This window comes from Cydia pomonella, chromosome 14, assembly GCF_033807575.1.
Source record: "Cydia pomonella isolate Wapato2018A chromosome 14, ilCydPomo1, whole genome shotgun sequence".
Classification (NCBI taxonomy): Eukaryota; Metazoa; Arthropoda; class Insecta; order Lepidoptera; family Tortricidae; genus Cydia; species Cydia pomonella.
In genome coordinates, this window is record NC_084716.1 from 17,464,235 (window position 1) to 17,487,573 (window position 23,339).

The window sequence follows — 23,339 nt, forward strand, 5'->3', positions numbered from 1 at the left end:
TGTAATGATTTGTTTTTTCACCAAGGTGTAAAAATAAATAACGTGTCATGTGCAGAAACGCAAAAAAAAAGCTTTTTTGCCATACATTTATATTTTGCCAAAAGTAATTTAAAAAAAAAAAACAAAGAGCGAAAAAATCCATAATAAAGAAGCTTAGCTATATGGTATAACATAGCAAGAACAAATTGTGATTTTTGTCTATATTGTTAATATCCAGAGAGGAAAATGGGATACGTTTGTATGGCGGAGCGGTCGTCCAAGTTCCTCTGAAAAAGGTTGTACATAGAAAAAAATAAATTAGTACGGTTAAGACACAAAGCACGAATGAAAATGCCGGCGTGAAAAGCTAAACAAAATCAACGAATCTGGATTTATTATTCAAAGAGCAAACCCATTGTTTCCCAAAGGCAGTAACTTTTCCATTTGATATTATATATCACGCGGCCGACATTTTTAGCCGTAGGTGGCGGAAAGGGGCATGAATTATTGTTGTTCATCGTCGGACTGAGTTTCAGCGGGAACAAAAGAGTTTTTCATTCAAAATGCATTTCATTTAGTCTTTTGCTTTCGACGGGTGCATTCGCAGGGTATTAAATAATGCGGATTTGTTCGTTTGGCGCCTTGTGCTGCGGATTTCTTTTGGTTTTTCATGTTTCTTTTGAGCTTAATGAAAAGAACAATACTGGGAATACGGACGGAGATTCATATTTACCTATCTACATCTATACTAGGAAACGTAGACAGGAAATGAAGTGGTGTGCGTAATAAGCTCGTATACGTAAACATACATTTCTCAAAGTCTGCTTTTAACGAATTGGTTAGTTGTTGGTAAAAATTCTATAATTCTGTGAATAGGCATAAAGTAGTCTGGGATTCCTTTACAATACCTACTTGATTACCCATGTACTGATAAAGCGGATAAATTCAGAAGCTTGAATGGTAAACCATCGTTCGTGAAAATAGGTTAAATAGTTTTGAGTCAAACGTGAAAAAACAGACTCGTCGAATCTAAAAATGGAATGATTCGGGCTTGTTGAAGTCTCAAAATATAGAGTTAAAAAAATGTAAGTTTTTATTTCCTTTAAATAAATCATTTATTTATGTAATAGATAGGTACAGTAACTGTACAAATACTAAAATTAATAACTATCATAAATCTAAAATAGGCTCTTGAGGCATTGTACAGTCAGCGTCAAATAATTTTTAGCAGTCAAAGTGGCCAAATAGTTCGGTACACCATACTAAATATATGGTGTACCGAACTATTTGGCTACTTTGGTTGCTACAAAGTATTTGACGCTGACTGTACCAAGGATGCTGGCGACATTTTCTCGTTGTTATATACGTTGTGCGAGGAAGCCGCTAGCGCAATAACTCGCAAATTGCGGGGATCGTTCACTTTTACTCTCACTAAGACGTAATTAGAGCGAAAACCAGCCAAGTGCGTGTAGGACTCGCCCACCGAGGGTTCCGTACTTTTTAGTATTTGTTGTTATAGCAGCAACAGAAATACATCATCTGTGAAAATTTCAACTGTCAACCTATCACGGTTCATGAGATACAGCCTGTTGACAGACGGACAGCGGAGTCTTAGTAATAGGGTCCCGTTTTACCCTTTGGGTACGGAACCCTAAAAATGGCCGCAATTGACGAGCTTTTCGCGGTTATGTACCTATAGCCCTGAACTAAACTATAAGTAGTTTCGATTATTAACATAAACAAAGAGCTATAGACCACTAAGTAACGACTTCTAAATTTATCGCTTAAATACACGCTACCCAAGCATTATATATAGCGATTAAATCTAGTCCATAACATCGATAAATTGACAAGCTAGCAACAATATAGCGTGGCATGAACGCGCCATAGACACAGACCATTGACTAGCGTGTTTAGCGCGATAATGGCGTGAAAGCGAACCCTCCGGTTATCGCCGGCGGCAGGCAAGGGGTTGAAGTCAGCCGTATGTCTGGATAGCTAAAATGTAACCTATGCGAGATCGTGCGATACTGCGAACGCTAGATTGCGTCTTTAGAAGTGAATAGGTTAGCGTTTTGTTCGATAAACGTAATGAGTTGGATGCGTAACATTTAGGCGTCTCTCTAGAATCCTTTATTGCATAATATTCCAAAAATTAAGGATCATGTAAAAGCATTGAAATGAAGTTATTGCATTAGGTCCATTTACCTATACAGTGTGTAAATTAAATATGGGAAAACCATTAAACAGTGGTTATCATAGGATCTAACCTGCCTATGAAGCCGATGGTCCCGGGTTCAAATCCTGGTAAGGGCATTTATTTGTGTGATGAGCATAGATATATGTTCCTGAGTCTTGGGTGTTTTCTATGTATTTTAAGTATTTATATATTACATATATCGTTGTGTGAGTACTCACAACACAAGCCTTCTTGAGCTTACCGTGGAACTTAGTCAATCTGTGTAAGAATGTCCTATAATAATTATTTATATTGCCAGCGAGCTGCAAAATTGCATGGACACATTATGAATGGAATTCATTCAAGATGTAGCCATGCACTGTTGCAGCTGGTTGTACAATGGTTGTATTATTTATAACCAGGGGTCGGACAAAAAGTGCGGATGACGTCAAACCACTTATAGGATGATTTCAAATAGTATTTTTGATTTTCATAAACAATTATCACTTATCATTTATCAACCTCTTTATTAAACGATATCGCCACTTGAAATGAGTAAGTACGTTTTTGACTGACACATTGTCAATCAGATGAACAATAAATTGACTTCGTTATTGTTTAGCTATTGTATCTTCACGATTATATTTAGCTAAAATTTATATTTACTAATGTATAAGAAAACGCTCTAAAATGTCATCTTTACTTGAATATTGTGGCAATCCCACAGACTTGTTCTAACTAATTTCAAATAATTATACCTTATGGTAACAAGTTTCGTGAAATTTATTTTATTCACTACATCACCCTACCACCTGTATTATTAATTCCATGGATTTATTTACGATTATTTTGTTACTTCATTAATACTACTTTGTTACTACATGTCACACGGAAGTTTAAATACAAACTCAAACATCAGCCTGTGTGCAAGATTACGTCATTTTTACGTCATCCGCACTTTTTGTCCGACCCCTGTTTATAACCCAACCTTATTGTATTACCTAATCTTAGCTTCATAACGACCCTAATGGTGACATTATTTCTTATGCTGACATTATTTCTGTAACTGTAACTATTTATTTTCTACCTTAATGACGACCCGTTCTTAGTGAATTTATTTATACAATTGAAATTTAAAAACTTTAGTCATTTTAAATGAATTATTAATTGTCACATGTTTTTCCTATGTACATAATTATATAAAGTAAGACAAACCGACAATCACAATATAAATTCCTAAGAATTTACCACGCGTAGTTTTAAGTGGAATTGTATATTGTGAGATAAATAAATCATATCATATCATATCATATCATATCATATCATTCAACAACACAAACAGTTTCAAATCAAAATTTATCGAATCAACTCGCATAACACATCTGTAGAAGTAATTATTGGTTCGTCAGAGCATCTATAATAACTTGCTCATGTCTGCATTTACGTGGTTCTATAGCCGTGCGAATTCAAAATAGCATAAAATCATAGGAAATACTACGGCACATACGCCGTTTTGATTATTAAGCTATATAAATCTATAGGGTTGTCATTCAGCTTCCTGACATAAGCAAGATATCGTGTAACGAACGTCCGTATCAACCCTTAATCACATAAACTCCTATCTTGACTCTCGTTTTGCTAATGTCAACTTTACTGTAACGTCTTAAGGTCCAATTTGCAAAGTCATTTAACACGATGGGAGGTTTTGGAAGTAATTGGATACCGTATTAGATATTGGTTGGTTTGACGCGCTAATAGGTTTTACGATAGGTATGACGTTTGGGTTCTAGATCTGGGTAATTGATGCGGAACGCTAAGCGTATCGGACGGAATATGCGTTAAGGTATGAGATCGATAATGTCAGAGCGAAGTTAACCCTTTGAATGCCGTATTCGTGATGCAAATGCTATACCTAGTAGTATAACTTTTCGCAATTACTTACCTATGTTTAATTAGGTACTTGTGCCTGAAAAACTACGGGATGGGAATTACTGTTAACAAACACGTCAAACGTATCACATAAACGAACTTCATGTAATCGTAGGTACAGTCACTAAAAATATCGATACGGAATAAGTGCCAAAATATGTATACACTACCTTAATATATGGTCAATAAAGTCGTGTATACATATTTTTGGCACTTTTTTCGTATCGATATTTTCAGACGTGACCGTACTATATGATAGGTGTACCTAACTTGTTTATACTCTCGCGTTCTGTACATACGAGTATATACTGATTTAAACGGATTTGACAACGGATAAGGTAAACAAAAAGAAATAATATTGCGTTAGCCCCGTTTAAATTAGTAAATATATGTACATAACGAATCCTAAAAATATTAAAAAAACGATCTAACATAGATATGATATATATACTTAACCCATTCACTGCCAATGTTGTAGCGCTACGCTCGTAGATCCCCGTAGCTGTTCCCGCTTTGTAGAGGAAAGCGACTGCGAACAAAGGCACTCAATGTGTTATGTATGTTTCATGTCTAATTAAAGATACGATTAAGCCACAGATTACCAAAATAAGGCGTCAAATTTCTAACAATCAAACATCAATTGACCTCCCCTTTTTCCGTAGGTGTAATATCGGCGGGAGTCTCCGTCCCCGTCCAAATACCATCGCAGGGGCCCGACCTCGCCTCGAACTACTGGGGAAGACTCCAGTGATCGCAGCTCTTCGGGTTCCCGCGCCTGCTAATGCCTGAGAACCCGACAGAGCCATCTAGCGAAATGCCGCACAACTACGACCTCTCCATGAACGCTCTCAACATGACCGCCGGGCATGACGCTATTGAGATGCCGGAAGTATCGTAAGTCAGAGAAGAAAGCAACTGATGATGTTCAAACCTAGTTTTAAGCGGCGCGCGTGGTAAACTATGCTGAAAAATAAAATTAGTATTTTTTTGGTAGAATTTGGAGTTTTTGAGTTTGTTCTACTTAGACCCCCGGGTGTTAAAATTGGCCCTAAATCAGTTTTTTATACGTTCTTACTTGAACCAGTTGATGTAAAAATCCAATTAGTTTAGACATGTCTTTCTAATTTCTATTCCATATTCCAATTGGTTATTTCTTTAATCAATTCTTAGCGGAATAAACAAAAATACTCAAATTAAAAAAATATTCAAATTCTAATTATATTTATTTATCATTTTATTATTACAGCTTAATTTACTGCGCGCGTTTGATTTTTAAACTAAGCTAAGGGATTGGGTACCGGAGAATAATTTCTAAAATCCTCATTCCTATGTATGTCCATGTTTCGAAATTCTTATAGACTATGCGTGTGCAATTATTTCAATCCAGTTTACAAACATAAATATAATTACAAATTTCAAATGTAGGTACATTTATTATCTTTCAAGTAGCTGTTGCATTTCCCTACTTACAAAAGTTAATCCAACTATTATTTAAGAAGTACCACCTTAAACTACCTACTCTAAGAGTTTTTAAGAATTTCGTACATTAGAAAACATCTATAAATTATTTTAGGAACGTATTTTAGTAATCGCGATTTACGAAATTATGCTACGAACCCAAGAAGTTAAATGTATATACAGCGCCATCTCTGATCGAGTAGCGGCAGCTTTGAACGCTCCGCGTGAAATCCGAAATACATGTAAATAATTGTTTGTGCCAACGTTCTATGATAAGTGTTATGCACCCTTTACGTGCACAACCCTTTTTCTTTGATGTATGTAGGGGTGACAAGGATTAATAGAAAACGAGGAAATTCCCATTCGCCACGGCGTTCGCCCCCTCAAAATTGTCACACTACAAATTGTATTATTTGTACAATTCATAACAGCACTTAGTTAATTTACGATATTTATTTATTGATAGGAATCAATTTTGCTGTGATTAAATTAGTATAGATATTATTTTACCACAAATTGTTGAATTCGTGTAACCTAAAGCCAAAATTGCATTTATTTCTTCTTAATACCTGTATTATAATTAATATTCGATACGATGGTGCTGGTTTCCAGCAAGTTCTATATTTTACATTTAATTTTAATGTAAAGTGAACTTTTTAATATATTTTCATTGTTTAATGGAATGAAATGCAATACTGACGGGGCGATATGATATAAAAAGTGTACGTATTAATTGTAATTTAGTTTTTAAGTGTAAAATAAATTATTAATCGATTATAAGTGCATATAGATTGAGGGGATTACAGTGAAATTTAATAAATATCGCATTAACCATTATTTTCTTTGTTTTATTCATGTCCTATCAAAATTATATACCGGTAAGTACTTTTTTTTTACTACGTCGGTGGCAAAGAAGCATACGGCTAGCCTGATCGTAAGCAGTCTCCGTAGCTTATGTACGTATAGCACTCCAAAGGACCCGACCCTAACACTCCGCACCCTCGTAGAGTTTGTAGAAAATTTAAGGTTTTATTTACACATTAAAAAGGCTACGGTGCCAGCTTACTATCACCAAAAAAAATTTATTGTAATAGAGAGGTAAAGTCTAAGAAAAAAATGTGCCTCTTAGTTTGACATCTGACATCCATAACAGATGGCGCTGTACTGCGCCATATATTTTCCGGACACTGATTTGTCAAACTTCAACTTTTGACAAAGTTACCGCAAAATGTATGGAGCTGACAGCGCCATCTCGTTTACCTGTCAAATTCTAAGAACGAAATTGTCTTAGATTTTATACATCTTAATCAATGTATCTTTGCTATCACTAGGGCAGTATACTCGTGTTTCATCATCGATTTTAAAAAAAATGCAAAAAAAAAAGTTTGCTCGTTATTTCTACGGCCACAAAAATATCCATGTCAATTTAACAAGTCAATATCAACCCCAAACAAAGTTATGATCATTTAAAATGACGAATGGGCACACTCGAGTGTTACTAATAGCACAACAATGCCCTAATAAAGTGTGGAATAAAATATTATTATTAATAACCAATTGTGACGAAGCAGATGGCAATAAAGTTCAAGCAAAATGCAACTTTATTGCGTAAGTGGCAACCCTATGTTCAGTAGCCATCAGATATATCGGAGCGGCCGGGGTGCTCAAAAATATCTGAACACGCACTCTAACGCTTTGACAATAGAGGCGTGTTCAGATATTTGTGAGTATTTTGGCCGCTCTGATATATTTAATGGCGACTGTTCAAAACAAGAACCGTCTACAAACATCTTTGCAACCTAGTTGGACTTTATTCCGTCTGCATAAAGGCGGTTATAGCTTGGTTTAACATCAAAGTTAAGTTGGTAGTATATATTTGGGCAGTGTTCATGTGTGAGTTTTATATAGGGGACGCACACATACAAGCACCCCTCGTAGGGTTGAGCAAAAGGATGGGATTAACTGTATTGTAGCATTATAGTGATCTGAGCACAGTATGGTGAATTTTAAACGTTCAGTGGTAATTATTAAACAGTGGTTATAGAAAAATATTTATTTAATTAGCAATTGAGTTTGAAAAGCCTATCGAGTAGGTGAACAGTAAATATAACTTATACACAATATGGGAACATTCAATTTAAGGTGCCTTGGGTTAACTTCGAAGCGTTTTTAATTTGAAAATGGCAAATATCGCTAAAACTAGAAGCTCTTCGCACTTTAGCAACACTTACCCTTCTTTATACTTGCCGCAAAGTGGCGAGTCAGGTCATAATGTTATCTCTTTCACTGTTGGTTGGTCTTAACAAGGGTAAAGGAGATAGCATTATGATCTCATTTGCCAGTTAGTTTTGCGGCAAGTATAGCAATACTTATGCTATTGCAACGCTTACCGAGGCATATTGCTTACCATTGCTATAGTAGAATGTGCGATATTGGCCATTTTCAAAATTACCCCGCTTTCGATTTAAGCCCAATGCACTTTATCTTACTTATAAAATTATTATATAATCGGTCTTAATGGAAAGTAAAGTATCATCTATCTATAACAATGGTAGAATAAAAAAAGAATTACTTCAACACGCAACCTTTGACAAATGAAAAAAATCTGCGGGCTAAGCACGGTCGCATTTTATCGCCTGTCACCATGCCTGTCACGTTCTAACAAGTATGTAAGTGCGAAAGTGACAGACATAGTGACAGGTGAATGCAACCATGCTGCCACCGCTGGGCTGGTCAGTATTCGACTAATAGTAGGTTGAATGTATTTAACATTTTGTTACAGTCAACAATATAAACTACATGCGTTTACTTAAATTATAAATATTATATATTATACGACATTATTACACAAATTGACTAAGTCCCACAGTAAGCTCAATAAGGCTTGTGTTGAGGGTACTTAGACAACGATATATATAATATATAAATATTTATAAATACTTAAATACATAGAAAACACCCATGACTCAGGAACAAATATCCATGCTCATCACACGAATAAATGCCCTTACCAGGATTTGAACCCGGGACCATCAGCTTCGTAGGCAGGGTCACTACCCACTAGGCCAAACCGGTCGTCAGATTATACAATACAATCAATTATACAGATTAACATTGAATAACAACCATTATTTCAATTAAAATGTGACGTTTTCAGTCAAAAGGTACATTGTTGATAGTCGATGAAGTTGATTTTTAATTAGTATATTATACTACGATCAACTTATCAATTCGCAATGCATATCATTTTGCTTGAAAACTACAAAAAAAAACAAAATAAAAAAAGCTTTCGTGACATTAGAGAGCCTTTGACAGCTAAGCCGATAAGACTAGTTTGACAATCCATTTCCGTCAATAGGAGATCATTTCCAGAAAAAGGAGGATTTCCAGATATAGATAAATTTCTAAAATTCACATTCAAAAGTGTATCTTTTACAGTCTTAGTTGTTCTATATTAAAGACGTCACTTTTTGTTAAGCTGTTACAAAATGATACTTATGAAACGTTATTAGATCCGTGACTTTTGATGCTGACTGTACAATTTCAACGATTAAATCTCTCAATTTTACATTTTTGCACTAAAATCGTTACCGGGCTCTTAAAGAAATGTCGTAGAAACCATCATTCGATGCGAGAGTTATAGAAGTAGTTGTGATGCACTGCACCCTATTTACCCTATAATGGAATTCTATCAGAAACACGCAGCACCCCTGTCAAACAATTCAGATTATCTACGCTCATAATTGGTTTAGATGTTGTCTGTCCATCCCTCAAACTGCGTTTGATTTGAATGGCTAATCTTTTGCCATAGTGCCAATTCTTTTTAAACGGATTGGGATTTTTTTGTGTTTATTCAACATGGCACGGTGTTAACGGTCTGTATAGATCGCGTCATTCACGAAGACGCGTGACTTGAGTCGTATTGAGTTATTAGAGGTTAGATTTGACAAATCTGCGCGTCATCGTGGATGACACTAACTATATATTTTCTAACAAACCTTAGTAAAAAGTAGATTAAATAAAATATGTTTAAGCTAAAGATTCTTATAACATTGGATTTTTATAACCGATTTGATATTTGACCAATAAATTATTTTAAATTACTAGGTAATGCCTAATACCTACGCTCACGTCTAAAAATATTAATACGGACTAAGTGCCAAAAATATGTATACACGACCTTATGGCCCATATATTAGTGTATACATATTTTTGGCACTTTGTCCGTATCGATATTTTCAGACGTGACCGTACAACTGGGTTTGAGCACCTTCTACTGTAATTTAAAAAAAGTTTTAAGTGCAGTAAAGAACATCCACATGTTGTCAGACCAACTACTAATGTACGACCACCCATTTTCTGTAGCGATTTTGTATCACCTCCAAAATGTATGGCTAAGGTTTAAAATCCCATATATGGATAATGTACTGATTATACATTACTTCTAACATACATATATATATTATCACGACAACAGTCTTAAATATTTAAAATATTTGGTAACACTAGGAATAAAACGATGGTACTTGCCAACCGGGGTGAATAGGAACGGCCGGGGTGAATAGGAATAAAATCTGGAATGAGATTTACCTAATGATTTCTTAAAAACTTCTTACACAAATTGCACCATGTTGAAATTAATAGTGGATATCGTATGATACAATTTGTGTAAATAGTAATTTTAATTTATCTTATTGCCGATGTTATCCCTATTTCTCCTCGGCGTCCCTATTCCCCCCCGTTGACTGTACCAACTTAAACAAAACAAAATATACAAGAATTTTAAATTCATTAAGTAAATCAAAGACATTTGCAATTTTGCGCTTTAACCTTTTCACCGTATTAAAGTAAATAAATAAAATTTCTCCATAAAACGGGTATATAGAATCGTAAATTAAAATCTTCTTACTTACTCAGTAAGAATTTAAAAATAAATTATTTGTTGTTGTAATTATTTTGTTAAAAATATAACTTTTCAAAATACAACAAAACCGTTATAGAGAGTTAATAATGGTCTGCCCACACCTTCCGACGCGTCGTAAGGCGTCGGCCGAGCCAAGCGACGTCTTTTTCGGTCTTCTTGCTTAGATTACGCATCGATAGGTGTGAAAAGAGACTCTAACTCAGTACCCACCCGGGTAATAAAAAAATATTTTGCTATATATTACATATTAGCGTTTTTTGGCAAAATTTTATAAGCTTGCAATATATCACGCAGTTCAAAGGTTAAAACATATTTTGTTACGTTCAAAGGCGAGATCATATAGCGATAATTTTTAAATAGCAATCTATGAAAATAAGCTTTAAGTAGGTAGATTAAGTGCCATTTTTGGCCAGCAAAGGGGTGTTTTCGTTGCTTGTAAGGGTGGCTGTCCGCAGAGGTGGATCCGAAGCAGCGCCCAAACTGAAATGTAGCAAATTAGTAGTTGAAAAAAAATGGTTCAACATAATACGAAAGTTTGCTTGATGAAAGCTTCTAACTTGTAACTCTAGTGGTATCCATTTATAGATATATGGACCTCGTTGGTCAAGCTTTCAGGAAACGGCCACAAACGTAGAAAATCTAACGTAGCACCTCTCAATTGCAAACTAGAGGTACCGTAAAACGGGGTCACAAGAAATCGCGTGGTGAATAGAGAGACTTTTCAACTTTTTCTTTTAAGTTGTTATACATATCTAAAATAAGAGTTTTTGAGATACACATACTTATAGTACACTATTTGTAAGTACTCTACTTTGATACCAAAAGAAGTGAATAAAACTGCCAAAAAGTTACATATTTTTAACTGTAAAGTAAGACATAGGAGGTGATTACATACCACAAAGGGGTGAAAAAACACGCCTATGGGTTAAAAACACGAAAAAATCATTTTCTGTCAAATAACTGTTTAAGAGATATACACATAATTTGTCAATAGAGCTTGAGCATCATAATAACCAAATTCGATGTCTATGACCACTAAAACTGAATATTTCTATTCACTCCTTTCTTGTGTCTATCGACCCCGTTTTTAAGGATATGGAGAAAACAGGTAGTTTTCTTTTAACTAGGTAGGTAAAAATTGATTTCATAAATGCAAAACCGAAGAATTAACCAAGACTCAAATAATGACGTCAAAACGATTACTTTTATCATTTGGATTATTTGTGAAAATAGTTCTTGAAGTTGAAAATCGTGTCTTTTCACCCCGGTTTACTGTAACCTGGTGGTCATGACCTTCAGACATTAGGATTCGACATGTAAGTACGAAGCATAGCTCATGGTAATCTCCCGAACATAAGGAATATAAGAGGGCTTGGAGGATTTATATAAGGAGACCTAACCCTCGGGGCCTTCTTGAAGGTTCCTCGGTGGGGGATTGAAGTTATAACAACAGTACAATAGCAACTAGCATTACCTAGAACTAGTAAGACATTATAACGACTCGTAAACTTCGTGACTCTCTCGAATGTTACTCGGTGGAGGAGGGAAGGGAGAGTGTTAGGACAAGAACCCAGTAGTAACCAGCATTATCCGGAGCTAGTAAGACGTATATAAGTATTATAAGTGTAAAAACTACTGTTTTGGATTAAGAATCCCGTAGTGACTATTAAGCTATATATAAATATACATACCGTGTGGAAGGAGTAATGGAGCCGTAACCCTCGGGGCTCTCTCTAATGTTCCTCGGCGGGGGCGGGAAGGGGGGCTTCTCGCGGTTATGGTAGTGTCCCGGGTATGGTATAGGAATCTTGTTATGGCCAACATTACCTACTAATAACGCGTATATGCGTGTATCTTTTAACTATACGTACCGTGTATAATGGGTGATGGGGCCATAACCCTCGTGACTCTCTGCAATATTCCTCAGCGGGAGATGGAAGGGGATAGTGTTACAAAATATCCCGTAGTTAACAGCATTACCCAGGCTAACAAGGCATATATAACTAGACGTACCGCGTGATAGAGCCGTAACCCTCGGGGCTCACTCGAATGTTCCTCGGCGGGGGAGGGAAGGGGGGCTTGCCGCGGTTATGGTAATGTTGGAACAGGAATCCTGTTGTGGCCAGCATCACCCAGAGGAGAATTAGCAGAGCATCTGTAGAAATATGCAATGTTATAGCAAAGTCATTGAATGTTTAATGGCCTGTTGTACGATTACGACTTTTATGAATAGTGATAGTAAAGTAAACGCGTGTAATCTACCAACCACCAACGTATTTTTCTAAACTTATTTGAGAAAATGTCATTTGATATTTATCAGTTCTTTTTATATCGAGGGGAAATATCGTAAGCAGACAAGATACATACGTGTGTGTTTGTGTGTGCGTGTGTGTGTGTTTGTCGGTGTGCGTGCGATTTCAGGATATATCCATATGTGATTAATGTTTCATGAGGAAAACAAACATGGGACTATAATATATGACTTTTTTCCTCTTCTAGAGAGAGAGAGAGAGAGAGAGAGAGAGAGAGAGAGAGAGAGAGAGAGAGATAGATTGTAGATTGTATTTTATAAACCGACATATACCTGCCATATATATGTACAGGTGCTGTACATATATATGTACAGGTAGTGTTAGAACCTTTGCTCTACATGAGATCTGATAACTTTTTGATAGTACGAGCCATGTGGTCTCGTCTTGGCATCATTTCACATGAAAATGTTTTTGGTGGAATTTCATAAGCAAGTGGCTTTATTTTGTTCATCCGTTTTGTGGTGACTTACTAAAAATCTTGATTTTTTTCAAGGAGTTCCTAATTCCCTGTATCAGTTTTCAGACCTCTAGCATCAAAATTTGCGGAAATCTCATGCAAACTTCCATCCCTTAAGTGTTTAGGGGTCGGGGGGTAAAAATAAAAATTTACATTTTTTTTTATTGTTTGGATATTTCAGCATTTATTTCATTATTTATTTCATTTACTTTGCAACAAAATCTAAACTGTATATTTCAAAAAGTACCTACTAATGTTTTGTGATTCATTTCATTGTTTTTTTCTTCTAATTTGACAACACCTAATATTAGTAAAACGAACACTCACCATTCATTTCAAAAGGCGGCGACAGTACAGCATATTGAAACTTGTCAACAGTAGCCCGTCTCACAGTATTAATGGCGATGTACTTCAAATTGGACCCTAAGCAGTAGTCAATAGGGTATATAGCCGCGTAGGCGCCAAGCACAGCGCAACAGAGGATATTCGCTGGGTACGTAGCAGGTGTCAGGATGACAGCTGTCAGGAGCATTACTAGGATGAAAAGGGTCCAGAAGTTCAGGTCTTCAAGCAGCATTGTCAGGCCACCTGGAAACATGATAACTTTCAATGGCTGTCCTTATCCAATCTATAGTTGTGAGGACTAGGAATACACATCATAATAGCCAATATTAAAGCAATACCTATCTGCTTCAGTAAAAAAAACATTCTATGATGTTTTTGCACTATTTAAATGAGTAAGGTAAAGCTGATGGCGTTCTAAAACTATTTTAAATAGAAATGAGAGCAGTTCAAAGCCGATTGCAGATGGCGCCATCGATTAATTTTTTTTATTATATTCGACAATTAGAGTGACGGTTGCCTTGCCCATTGTTGCATTGGTTTTAAATTCAATAATATTTTTACAGGTATATTTGTAAGGGCCTAATGATTCTCACCTTTGATGGTACAGAACGCAGGCAGCGAAGAAGCCGAAGGTCAGGGAAACCAGTAATACGGAGAACACAGGAATACCGTAGAAGCACCAGTACTTCAGTCAGATGAAGAACAGGATCGCAGAGGAACGAATCACCAATCAGATCTGCAAGGGCCTGATGATTCTTACCAGAAATTGATGGTACAGGACACAGGCAGCGAAGAACCCGAAGGTCAGGGTAATCAGTAACACGGAGAACACAGGAATGCCGTCGAACCACCAGAATATCAGCTAAATGAAGAATAGGATCCTAGAGAAACGTAGCACCATATTTTCAAGGGATCCTTACCAGGAATTTGATGATACAGGACACAGGCAGCGAAAAAGCCGAAGGTCAGGGTGACCAGAAGCACCGAGAACACAGGAATGCCGTAGAACCACCAGAACGTCAGCCAGATGAAACCGAATAGGATCCCGGAGAGGAAGGATGCACCAATCAGAGCTGCAGAAGAGATGTAGATATAACAACAAGTTCAATGTGCTCAAAAATATATAAACTGCGTAAACTCAAGTTCATAGCTGGGTCAAAATTCTTTTTGTTGTCTTGTTTTTCACCACTCTGTCACGCGCCTATTGTCTTTCATCAAAGAGGGACGGGGAGATTATATTATAGAGAGAGTATTAGATTATGTATGTAAGTTCCCCGATAACTCAAAGACAGCTTCTTTCAGACTTTCTTTTGTTGGAAAGGGTAAGGCATGGCATCAGGTTGTCATAATGTGATGGTTGGATTCTGAAGATGGTATTGGAATTGAGGAAGGAAACTCTAGAACAGAAACACAATTTGTGTATTTTTATAGTAACTCATGCCTTTGCTTTCAAAAAGCATCATTTGGTAAAGTGGAACTACTGACAATATGAAGGCATAGTATTTTGTAAAACTTTTTGGTTAAATTATGTATATTATGAACTCACGGGCTTGCTCCATCTCAGCAATCAGCGAGATCAGTATGTAAGTAATGATAACTCCGCTCAGCATCCCGAACATGAACATCTCCGTCTTAAAGAACTTGTGTCCGAAGTAGCACATAAACAGGCCCACGAAGAGAAGAGACGCGCAGAGGGTTTGGGATAGCAGATCACCTGGGGTATAGGAAATATACTTGGCTAAAAGCAGGAATAAGAGACCCCACACTAGAGTCTTCTGAGCGTCGGCGTCTAGTCACCTCTATGGCTGCTCGACGCAACGTTGACGCTCTGAAGACGCTAGTGTATTGGGTTTCTAAGTGGGCGAATCAACTATTTCTTGTCACTCGTTGAGATCTCCTGTCTCCCTGAAGACTCAATTTAAATTGTTGCTGCATTTTTGTCGCAGTTATAAGGCTTTTCTGGGCCATCTACTAACAGCTAACATCTTTTTGATTGTTGATGTTTATGGCAAGCCCTGAGACATTTTTATAGTATGGCTATGGTTGATAAATACCTTATCTATATGTAGATATCTATATATACTTACGAAGCAATAAGCAGTCGTCATCCACCAAAGGCGAGCAGACATACGTAACGGTCGGTACATATGTAGACCAACGTGGAGTTAGATTTTCCGTGCCATTATCATCTATAAATAGTGCTACTGCGACCAACACTGCCCCCGTGCCGGGGTACGCGCTCATAGTACGGCGGACGTTTGACCGATGAGTTTCGGGTATCTAAAATACAATATGATAAAGTTCGACTACCCTGGCATGCTACAATCTTGTAAAATTAGTAACGGATCAATCAATAGTAATACTCGTGTAGCAGCTGTCTTTCTGGATCTCAGCAAAGCGTTCGATTTTTTAACCCATTCGATATTGAATAAGCTAGAAAGGTGTGCCATAATAGGAAACGCGCTGAACTAGATAAAAAAATACCTCTCCGAAAGATGTACTGAAGTCTGAAATACAGCAGATTAATGACACAATGGTAGTGACCCTGCCTATGAAGCCGAGGGCGTGTGATGAGCACGGAAATTTGTTTCTGAGTCATGTGTCTTTTCTATGATTTAAGTATGTATATATTATGTATATCGCTGTCTAAGTACCCACAACACAAGGGCTTACTGTGGGAAATAGACAATTTACGTAATAATGTCCTCCATTATTAATAATGAATTAATTTAAAGCACTCACCTCTTCACCGTACTTCAAAACACTAGGAAAGCTCATCATAGTTTTTATTCCCCCGAAGTACGAGTCCATACTAAAATCCCTTTCAGGCAAATATAATCTGTAGAAAGTTAAAGTACTGAAAGTCTGTTCACATCTATTCGGAGCTAAGCTAGGGCTTGGCGCTGGAGCGGTTACGCTTATGTAGTCTCTGTATGGTGATGTACTTGTTGAAACAAATGGAGGCGTTTCTATGGGGCCATCTAAATTGCAACCGCCGGGTACTGGATCTGTATGAAGAAAAGTGTATTTGAATATTATTAAGTATTTACCTTTAGCGTCCCACGGTCCTAATTCTAGTACAAGGGTGAATCAACGTTTATGTGTTGTCACACGAACAGTCGTACGATAATACAAATTTATATAAAAGTAATGAGTTTTCTTTGTATTCCGTTATGTTCCTATTATTATTACATAACGTTTTATTATAATACATTTTACTTTGTGTACAATTTACCCATTCTTTATTGGTTGTCCAAAAGACTAAAAGTAAGTTTTCAATAGTAGGACAGATTATCCCCGTGCAACGGTGCACCATAAAACTTTGTATCGCGAAAAAAATATTGTTGTGGAATTGATATTTACACACATAATCATTTTTATGGATAAGTATCATTAATAAAACATATCGATTTCTTATATTACTATTATACGGATTTTTTTAATTTCTATCACTCGATTTCGTATTCTCCCTTTTGTATTGTCTCCACAACTACGCATTTAAATTCTACTAATAGAATTGAAAACGTTACTACCAAGTTGTTACTAGTGGTAACTACTGGAAATTTTTTCCCACATTTTACCACAAAAAAATCCCGGTAGTTACCACCAACTCGGTTTGGTTTGGTCGTAACTTCTGAAAATTTTTCTTTCCTAGTAAGTTACCACTGGTAAAAGGTGGGAATTAATTGGTGGTAACTAGTGGGAATAACCCGCAATACTCGGTCAATATTCGGTCTCGGCCGAAGGGTATCGTGTTTCGAAATTTCCGGGGCCAACTGCCGAATCCGACACAAGACCAGCCTATTCAACGGAGCCACGCCGTTTTGTCGCCTAAATAGGGTTTAGTTTTAATTTTATAAAATGTATATGTATGTTAGTCTATAGGCGGGTCCACACAGAGCAAGCACACGCGCGAGGCAATTTCCTCACGCACAAACCGGCCAGTGTAGACTTGCCTCGGCCGAGGCGGCGCGCGCGTTTTCCTCGCCCGAGCGCGCCGCCTCGGCCGGCGTATGCTCGCTTTGTGGGGTCCTCACAAGGCCTTATAAGGTATTTGTAATATGAGCCTTGTCCCTGAATAAAATAATTAACGAAAGTTAAATATATAAATATTTAATTTTCGCGAAAGCCTACGACAGTGTGGATCGGGGGGCCCTATATTCCATCCTCATTAATTTTGGCATCCCAAAAAAACTAGTTTCCTTAATCGCCACGGCAACCAAGAAGAGCAGGATGAGAGTCAGAGTTGGGGGAGAACTGACGGACGAATTCGCGGTAATAACCGGCCTAAAGCAGGGTGATGCCTTGTCGCCTGTACTCTTCAACCTGGCTCTAGAGCATGTCGTCCGCAAGGTGATAACCCTTGACATAGGAGTAGAGTTGGGTGGGAGGCACAAGGTGATTGGGTATGCGGATGACCTTGCTTTGTTAGGGGAACGCCGTGAAGAGGTGGTTGAGGCGGTAAAGGTCCTCGAGCAGGAAGCAACCAAGATAGGTCTCAGGATCAATCAAGCAAAAACCGTATACCTTCACATGAAACGGTACAAAAACACGCGAGTTCGCCGTGACAGCCTTCATGTGGAGGGTTCCGTCTATCAGGGTGTTGACAAAGTTCCGCTACCTCGGATGTACAGTCACCGATACAAACACCCGGGAGGAGGAGATTGCACTGCGTATTCAAAACGTACTACGATGTAGTGCAGCCCTCCATAAAGTGTTGGTGTCCAGGCTTCTCAGTAAGAGTACAAAACTAAGAATCTATAAAACCGTCATTCGGCCTATTCTCATGTACGGCTGTGAGGCCTGGACACTAACTCAAAAAGAGGAAAGTCAGCTCCTGATAGCGGAAAGAAAAGTGCTCAGGAAGATCCTGGGACCTGTCCGAAGTGACGACGGCTCCTGGAGGATCCGGAAAAATGCCGAGATCGAAGAGTTGGTGGCTGAGCCCAATATCATAGGCGTAACTAAATCCCACAGACTTCGCTGGCTCGGTCACCTACTCAGAATGGGGAAGGATCGCGTAGTCAAGGAAGCGTACTTGGGGCGACCAACCGGCCGTCGTCCGATCGGGCGCCCCAGGTACCGCTGGTGTGATGTCGTGGAGGCGGACCTGCGTCGGCTGAATGCCAATTCATGGCAGGAAACCGCGCTGGATCGGGACAGGTGGCGTTCTCTCGTTTCGGAGGCCAAGATTCTTTTTGGATCGCTGAGCCAAAGCAGTTAGTTAGTTAAATATATAAATATAGACAAGTCTAACGACATAGGTATTATTAATTGAAATTGGTTCAGCAGTTTGTAGTTAGGGGGGAACATGGACACGGTTATACTCGTACATTATATTCAGGCCAACTTTCTTTTTTTCGTTTCGCCTCAGTCGGCTAAAAATATATTTTCTCTTTAGGTTACTGTATTATTTATTTAGTTAGATAAGCTACGTAGTAAAGGTATTGAACTCATACAGATATTCTCAATGGCAAAACATGACACGGAGTTAAGTTTCTAGAATCCACAAATAACAATAGTACCTAATAGGTATCTGTGATAATGGAGTTCACAGCCCCTTGTTTCGCTGTAGTATGGTAATAGGGGATATTACGCAAAACTCTGCGTAGAGGGCGCTATTACCTCATTCTGATGGCTTACCATGAAACACAAATATCGAAATTTCGTTACTTGCCTCTCTATCACTCTTACGTATTCGAACGATAAAGAGGCCAGATAATGAAATTTCGATTTTCGCGTTTCACTGTAGGCCTCTGTAAACAAACCGCTTTGATGCATCACTGTCATAGTAAAAACTTCTCAAAAAATTGTTTAAGGCTTAGTATGTACAAGTTTTATGTATGGTATGTACTCCATGATTTAAGTGATGTGATAGTGCTGCTCTCAGGCGGCAGAACATTTGTAATTCGACATTTAGAGACTTAATACATCTCTAAGTAATAATAATATTTTCAATGAATTGTATTTTATAATTGTTGATGTGCTTGTTTTTGCTTGTATGTAAATTCCATGTTGACCGGTAAGAGTGCCCTTGTGGCCTATTTGCTGTATAAATGTTGAAGAAGTTGAAGAAATAGGTATTAACTGACCATTTATAATACGTGTCATCTACGGTGATGCGAAGATTTGTCAAATTTAACCTTTAATAATTAGACTTTATTTAGAAAGGTATGGGCATTGTGAATGTCATCTCGCTTTTTGTGGTAGGGCACAGCGAATGTCATTCCAGTACTAGAGCCGAGCCCAACTGGGCAAGTACCTCCACCTCACAGAAAACCGCAGCTAAATAGCACTAGACCCTACTCATCGTGTTGTGTTACTTGTGTTCCTGCCGGTGAGTAAGGTTGCCAGAGCTTAACTAGGGTGCGGAGAGATCCCCCCGCGGGGTGCCCACCTTGTCGTGGTGGAGGGGCTTAGTAGCAGTGGCTTGGTCACCCACGGTGAAGCGAAGAGGCAACCAGGGCCGGCCTGTTTGAGGTGCGGGCTGGCCCGAGGAGGACGCTCCAAGTGGGCTTGGTAAGCCCGATTGTGACGCGTTGGAGGTGGACCGTCGGGGAAGAGGAGTGTCGGTGTTGCGGTTAGCCGTTCTCCCTATCCTCGACGGCCGAGGTGGGATCGCAGGGGAAGAGGCGTGATGGTATCACGATGCGCCACTCTCCCTATCCCCTGCGACCTTGGCGGGGCCGTTCCGCTGTAGCGGCGTTGGTGGGGCTGCAGAGGAAGAGGAGTGTCGGTGTTACGGTGTGCCGTTCTCCCTGTCCTCTGCAGCCGAGTTGTGGTTTGCGGCAGAACCATTGACCTCATCTGTCGCCGGGCGCTGGGGAGTTTTCTGGCGCTCGTGGCCTCCTTGTGGCGGGCTCGGGGGGTCCGCTACACTGCAGGACGGAGGCCGAGGAGGAAGGCGCGTCGAACCATCTGGCGCGCCTACCGTGAAGGGCCTTCGGGCATTCGCGAAGGAGCCGCTCGCGGGCGGCTGCCGCCGGTGGGGTCGCGGATGAGTACGCAAGCGTTCCTGTAACCCCACCAATAAGGCGGCGAGGTGGCATATGGGGGGTTTTTAGTGGGTATACCGTGGGCCTCATTAGCCTAGACGGGAGTCCCACATAACCACTCGGGTCACCCCCCGCACCCGGGTGGTATGCGGAATGCATTTTCCCCCCTAGAAAAAAAAAAAGGGTGCGGAGAGGTAGGGTCGACAACGCGCATGTAACTCCTCTGGAGTTGCAGGCGTACATAGGCTACGGAGACTGCTTACCATCAGGCGGGCCGTACGCTTGTTTGCCACTGACGTAGTATTAACATGACTGTACGAGTCAAGGCTCGCGTCTTCGTGAATGGCACGATCTATACCTATAACCCTTATATCGTTGCGGTATTTTAATGATCAATTTACAGTATCGAGAATTGTTAAGGAAACTATTTGATTGTCGCTATGTTGCATTGAGTTCATGGTTAACAAGAGGATAAACTGCATTAACTCAGGAAATACCCAACTTTATTCTATTAACTACAGCAATAATTTAATATTCAATATATAAAAGTAAGAAAAAAGTAAATCAATTCGCCATAAAAAAAACCAGTGACGGAAGCATTCCATGAATTCTATGATCAATTACAATGATACCTACCTAAAATTGTTTTTTACAAGCTTTTATTTAACTTGCCTTGTTAGTATGTATGTATATTTGTGTGGCCAAAAATACATAGTTTATCATTATTATAGCTTTATTTGCTCAGTGCATTGCACTGATCCCTACTGGGTAAAAGCCTCCCCAATACCCTTCCATTTCACTCTGTTTTTTGCTGTTTCCATCCAGTTCTTTCCAGCTAATTTTATGATGTTGTCTGCCCATCATTTCTTAGGTTTTCCTCATCCTCTTTTTTTTCTTGGTTCTGTCCATTCTGTTACCCTTAAGGTCCACGTAGTTAAGATAAGACAAAGTTTAAGGAAGTACATGATGCTCCAGAACAGTAAGTTTACTTTACCTTTGAAATTTGCATGGTTATTGTTAAAAATGTCAACCAAGACCAGGTTGTTATTGTACATTTGACACATTCTTAAGCTTTACATTTATACTAAAGTGTTTAAAGTATAAAAGCATAAACACACTTACCCTCATAAATATATCCATGAACGGCTATCAATATTTTTAAATCCTTTTCATTCAAATTTGTCACAGACATGTCTGATATCGGTCCTGTTGTACTGAATAAACCTAAGTTTGTCCCGTTTAATATCTCACAGGTACGATTTAACTTATTATTGTTGAAACAAGTTTCATTCCGCATGGTTACATTGTAAAGATGACTATGCATTTGAAAGATGATGAAGGAGATATTTTTATTAACATCAGTGAATTGAAAGTGGATTTTAGATTTGCTTTTTACATCTATTATGCTGCTGTAGAGTTCGTCATTTGAATATGTGTTGTTTAAGGATATTACAAATGTTGATTCTGAAATAAAAATATTATAAAATCAATACATAGAAAAGGAAACAATTAATATTCATAATGGTAACCACTCAACATGTGTCATGGCCGGATGCCACAACACTAATTTTCAGGGTAACCAGAGAAAACTTTGAACTAAACGTAAAATAAATGATGACTGAGTATATCATACGGTTTTGCACAAGGCAAAGGCCCCGGGTAAGAAATTGAATTTGCTTAAAGGTGACATTCAGATGGCACATTTATGTATCTACACCAGGATCACCGGACAGGCCAGTTTGAGTGACTATGGCTGTTTTAAAGGGTCAGCAACGTTCATGTAACATCCCTTGATTTGCACAAATCAATAGGCTTAGGCAATTACCATCAACTGGGCTATCATGTAAAAAAAATTGCCACAGAGACAGTATAAATAAACTTTTAAAAGAGAATTAAGAAACATTATTTTGGCCAGTTAAAATGCAAATTAATTTGTTTGATTTTTTTTATTATCAGATCAACATAATTACTTCGTCAATTTGTGTAAGAATGTCCCTATAATATTTATTTTTTTATTTATTATTCATAGACATACACTTTTTTGCAACCACTTGGTTGCTTGTTTTAACTCGTTAAAAAATAATACTTTTGAGAGAAGTACTAGGTTTTTATCTAGTACAGCAATACAAAAAAATAATTACCCAGATAATTGAACTTACCTTGAACTTCTTCAGCGTTAATAGAAGCACAAATGTATAATATTATCAGAATATAATGAAGCATCTTGGCAAACTTTGAAAACTATATCATATCACAACAGGTATCACAATCGATAAGTACTAACAATGCAGTATTTTTTAACCAGTTTTATTAGTGCTCCTCTAGCAACAGAAATCAGCTGTTCTTATTTTGACAGGCATTAAAATATACATCACGTTATTTTCCCATAATCAGATACACTTATTCACATTATTCTATTTGTAAAACTCGAAGGATTTTAGGGCGTATCAAGGAAAACAGTACGATTATTATAATACAAGCCTTTGATACAAGCAAAACCAAAACAATGGCATGTGAGTGAAGTGAAGTGAATAGAATTGACAGCTGATTTTTGAATGAATATTTGAATGTCAGAACGAATGGAACAAGTTGAATGTACAAAGCGTAAAAGAGAACGCAAGATTAAACAAGCGAGTAAGAGCGAGACAATATATGCTATGGAATGCGGCAACCCGATCATCGAACAAAATAATTTATTGAAAAAGGCAAATATTCTTTTCGAAAAATTGTGTGATATTTGATTTTATTAACGGTAATAATT

General features: G+C 38.0%; 2 protein-coding genes across 6 annotated transcripts in view; one reads left to right on the forward strand and one right to left on the reverse strand.

Moving 5' to 3' along the window:
- Positions 1 to 6,382, forward strand: part of LOC133525095 (paired box protein Pax-6) — a 77,494-nt gene extending 71,112 nt beyond the window's left edge. For all 5 annotated transcript variants that reach the window (XM_061861343.1, XM_061861341.1, XM_061861342.1 and 2 more), the window contains exon 9: positions 4,750 to 6,382. In XM_061861343.1, coding sequence (XP_061717327.1) covers positions 4,750 to 4,838 — 89 coding nt within the window. In that variant the 3' untranslated portion in view covers positions 4,839 to 6,382. The remainder of the gene's footprint in view (positions 1 to 4,749) is intronic.
- Positions 6,383 to 7,583: 1,201 nt separating this feature from the next.
- On the reverse strand, positions 7,584 to 23,306 carry LOC133525094 (transmembrane 7 superfamily member 3-like). The gene is made up of 9 exons (XM_061861339.1): positions 22,738 to 23,306; positions 21,701 to 22,042; positions 16,326 to 16,591; positions 15,671 to 15,863; positions 15,130 to 15,297; positions 14,504 to 14,656; positions 13,566 to 13,826; positions 12,483 to 12,624; positions 7,584 to 10,949 (listed from the first exon to the last, which is right to left on the reverse strand). Exons 1-9 carry the CDS (start codon positions 22,799 to 22,801, stop codon positions 10,862 to 10,864), a joined length of 1,677 nt encoding a protein of 558 aa, XP_061717323.1. The 5' UTR covers positions 22,802 to 23,306; the 3' UTR covers positions 7,584 to 10,861.
- Positions 23,307 to 23,339: the final 33 nt, after the last annotated feature.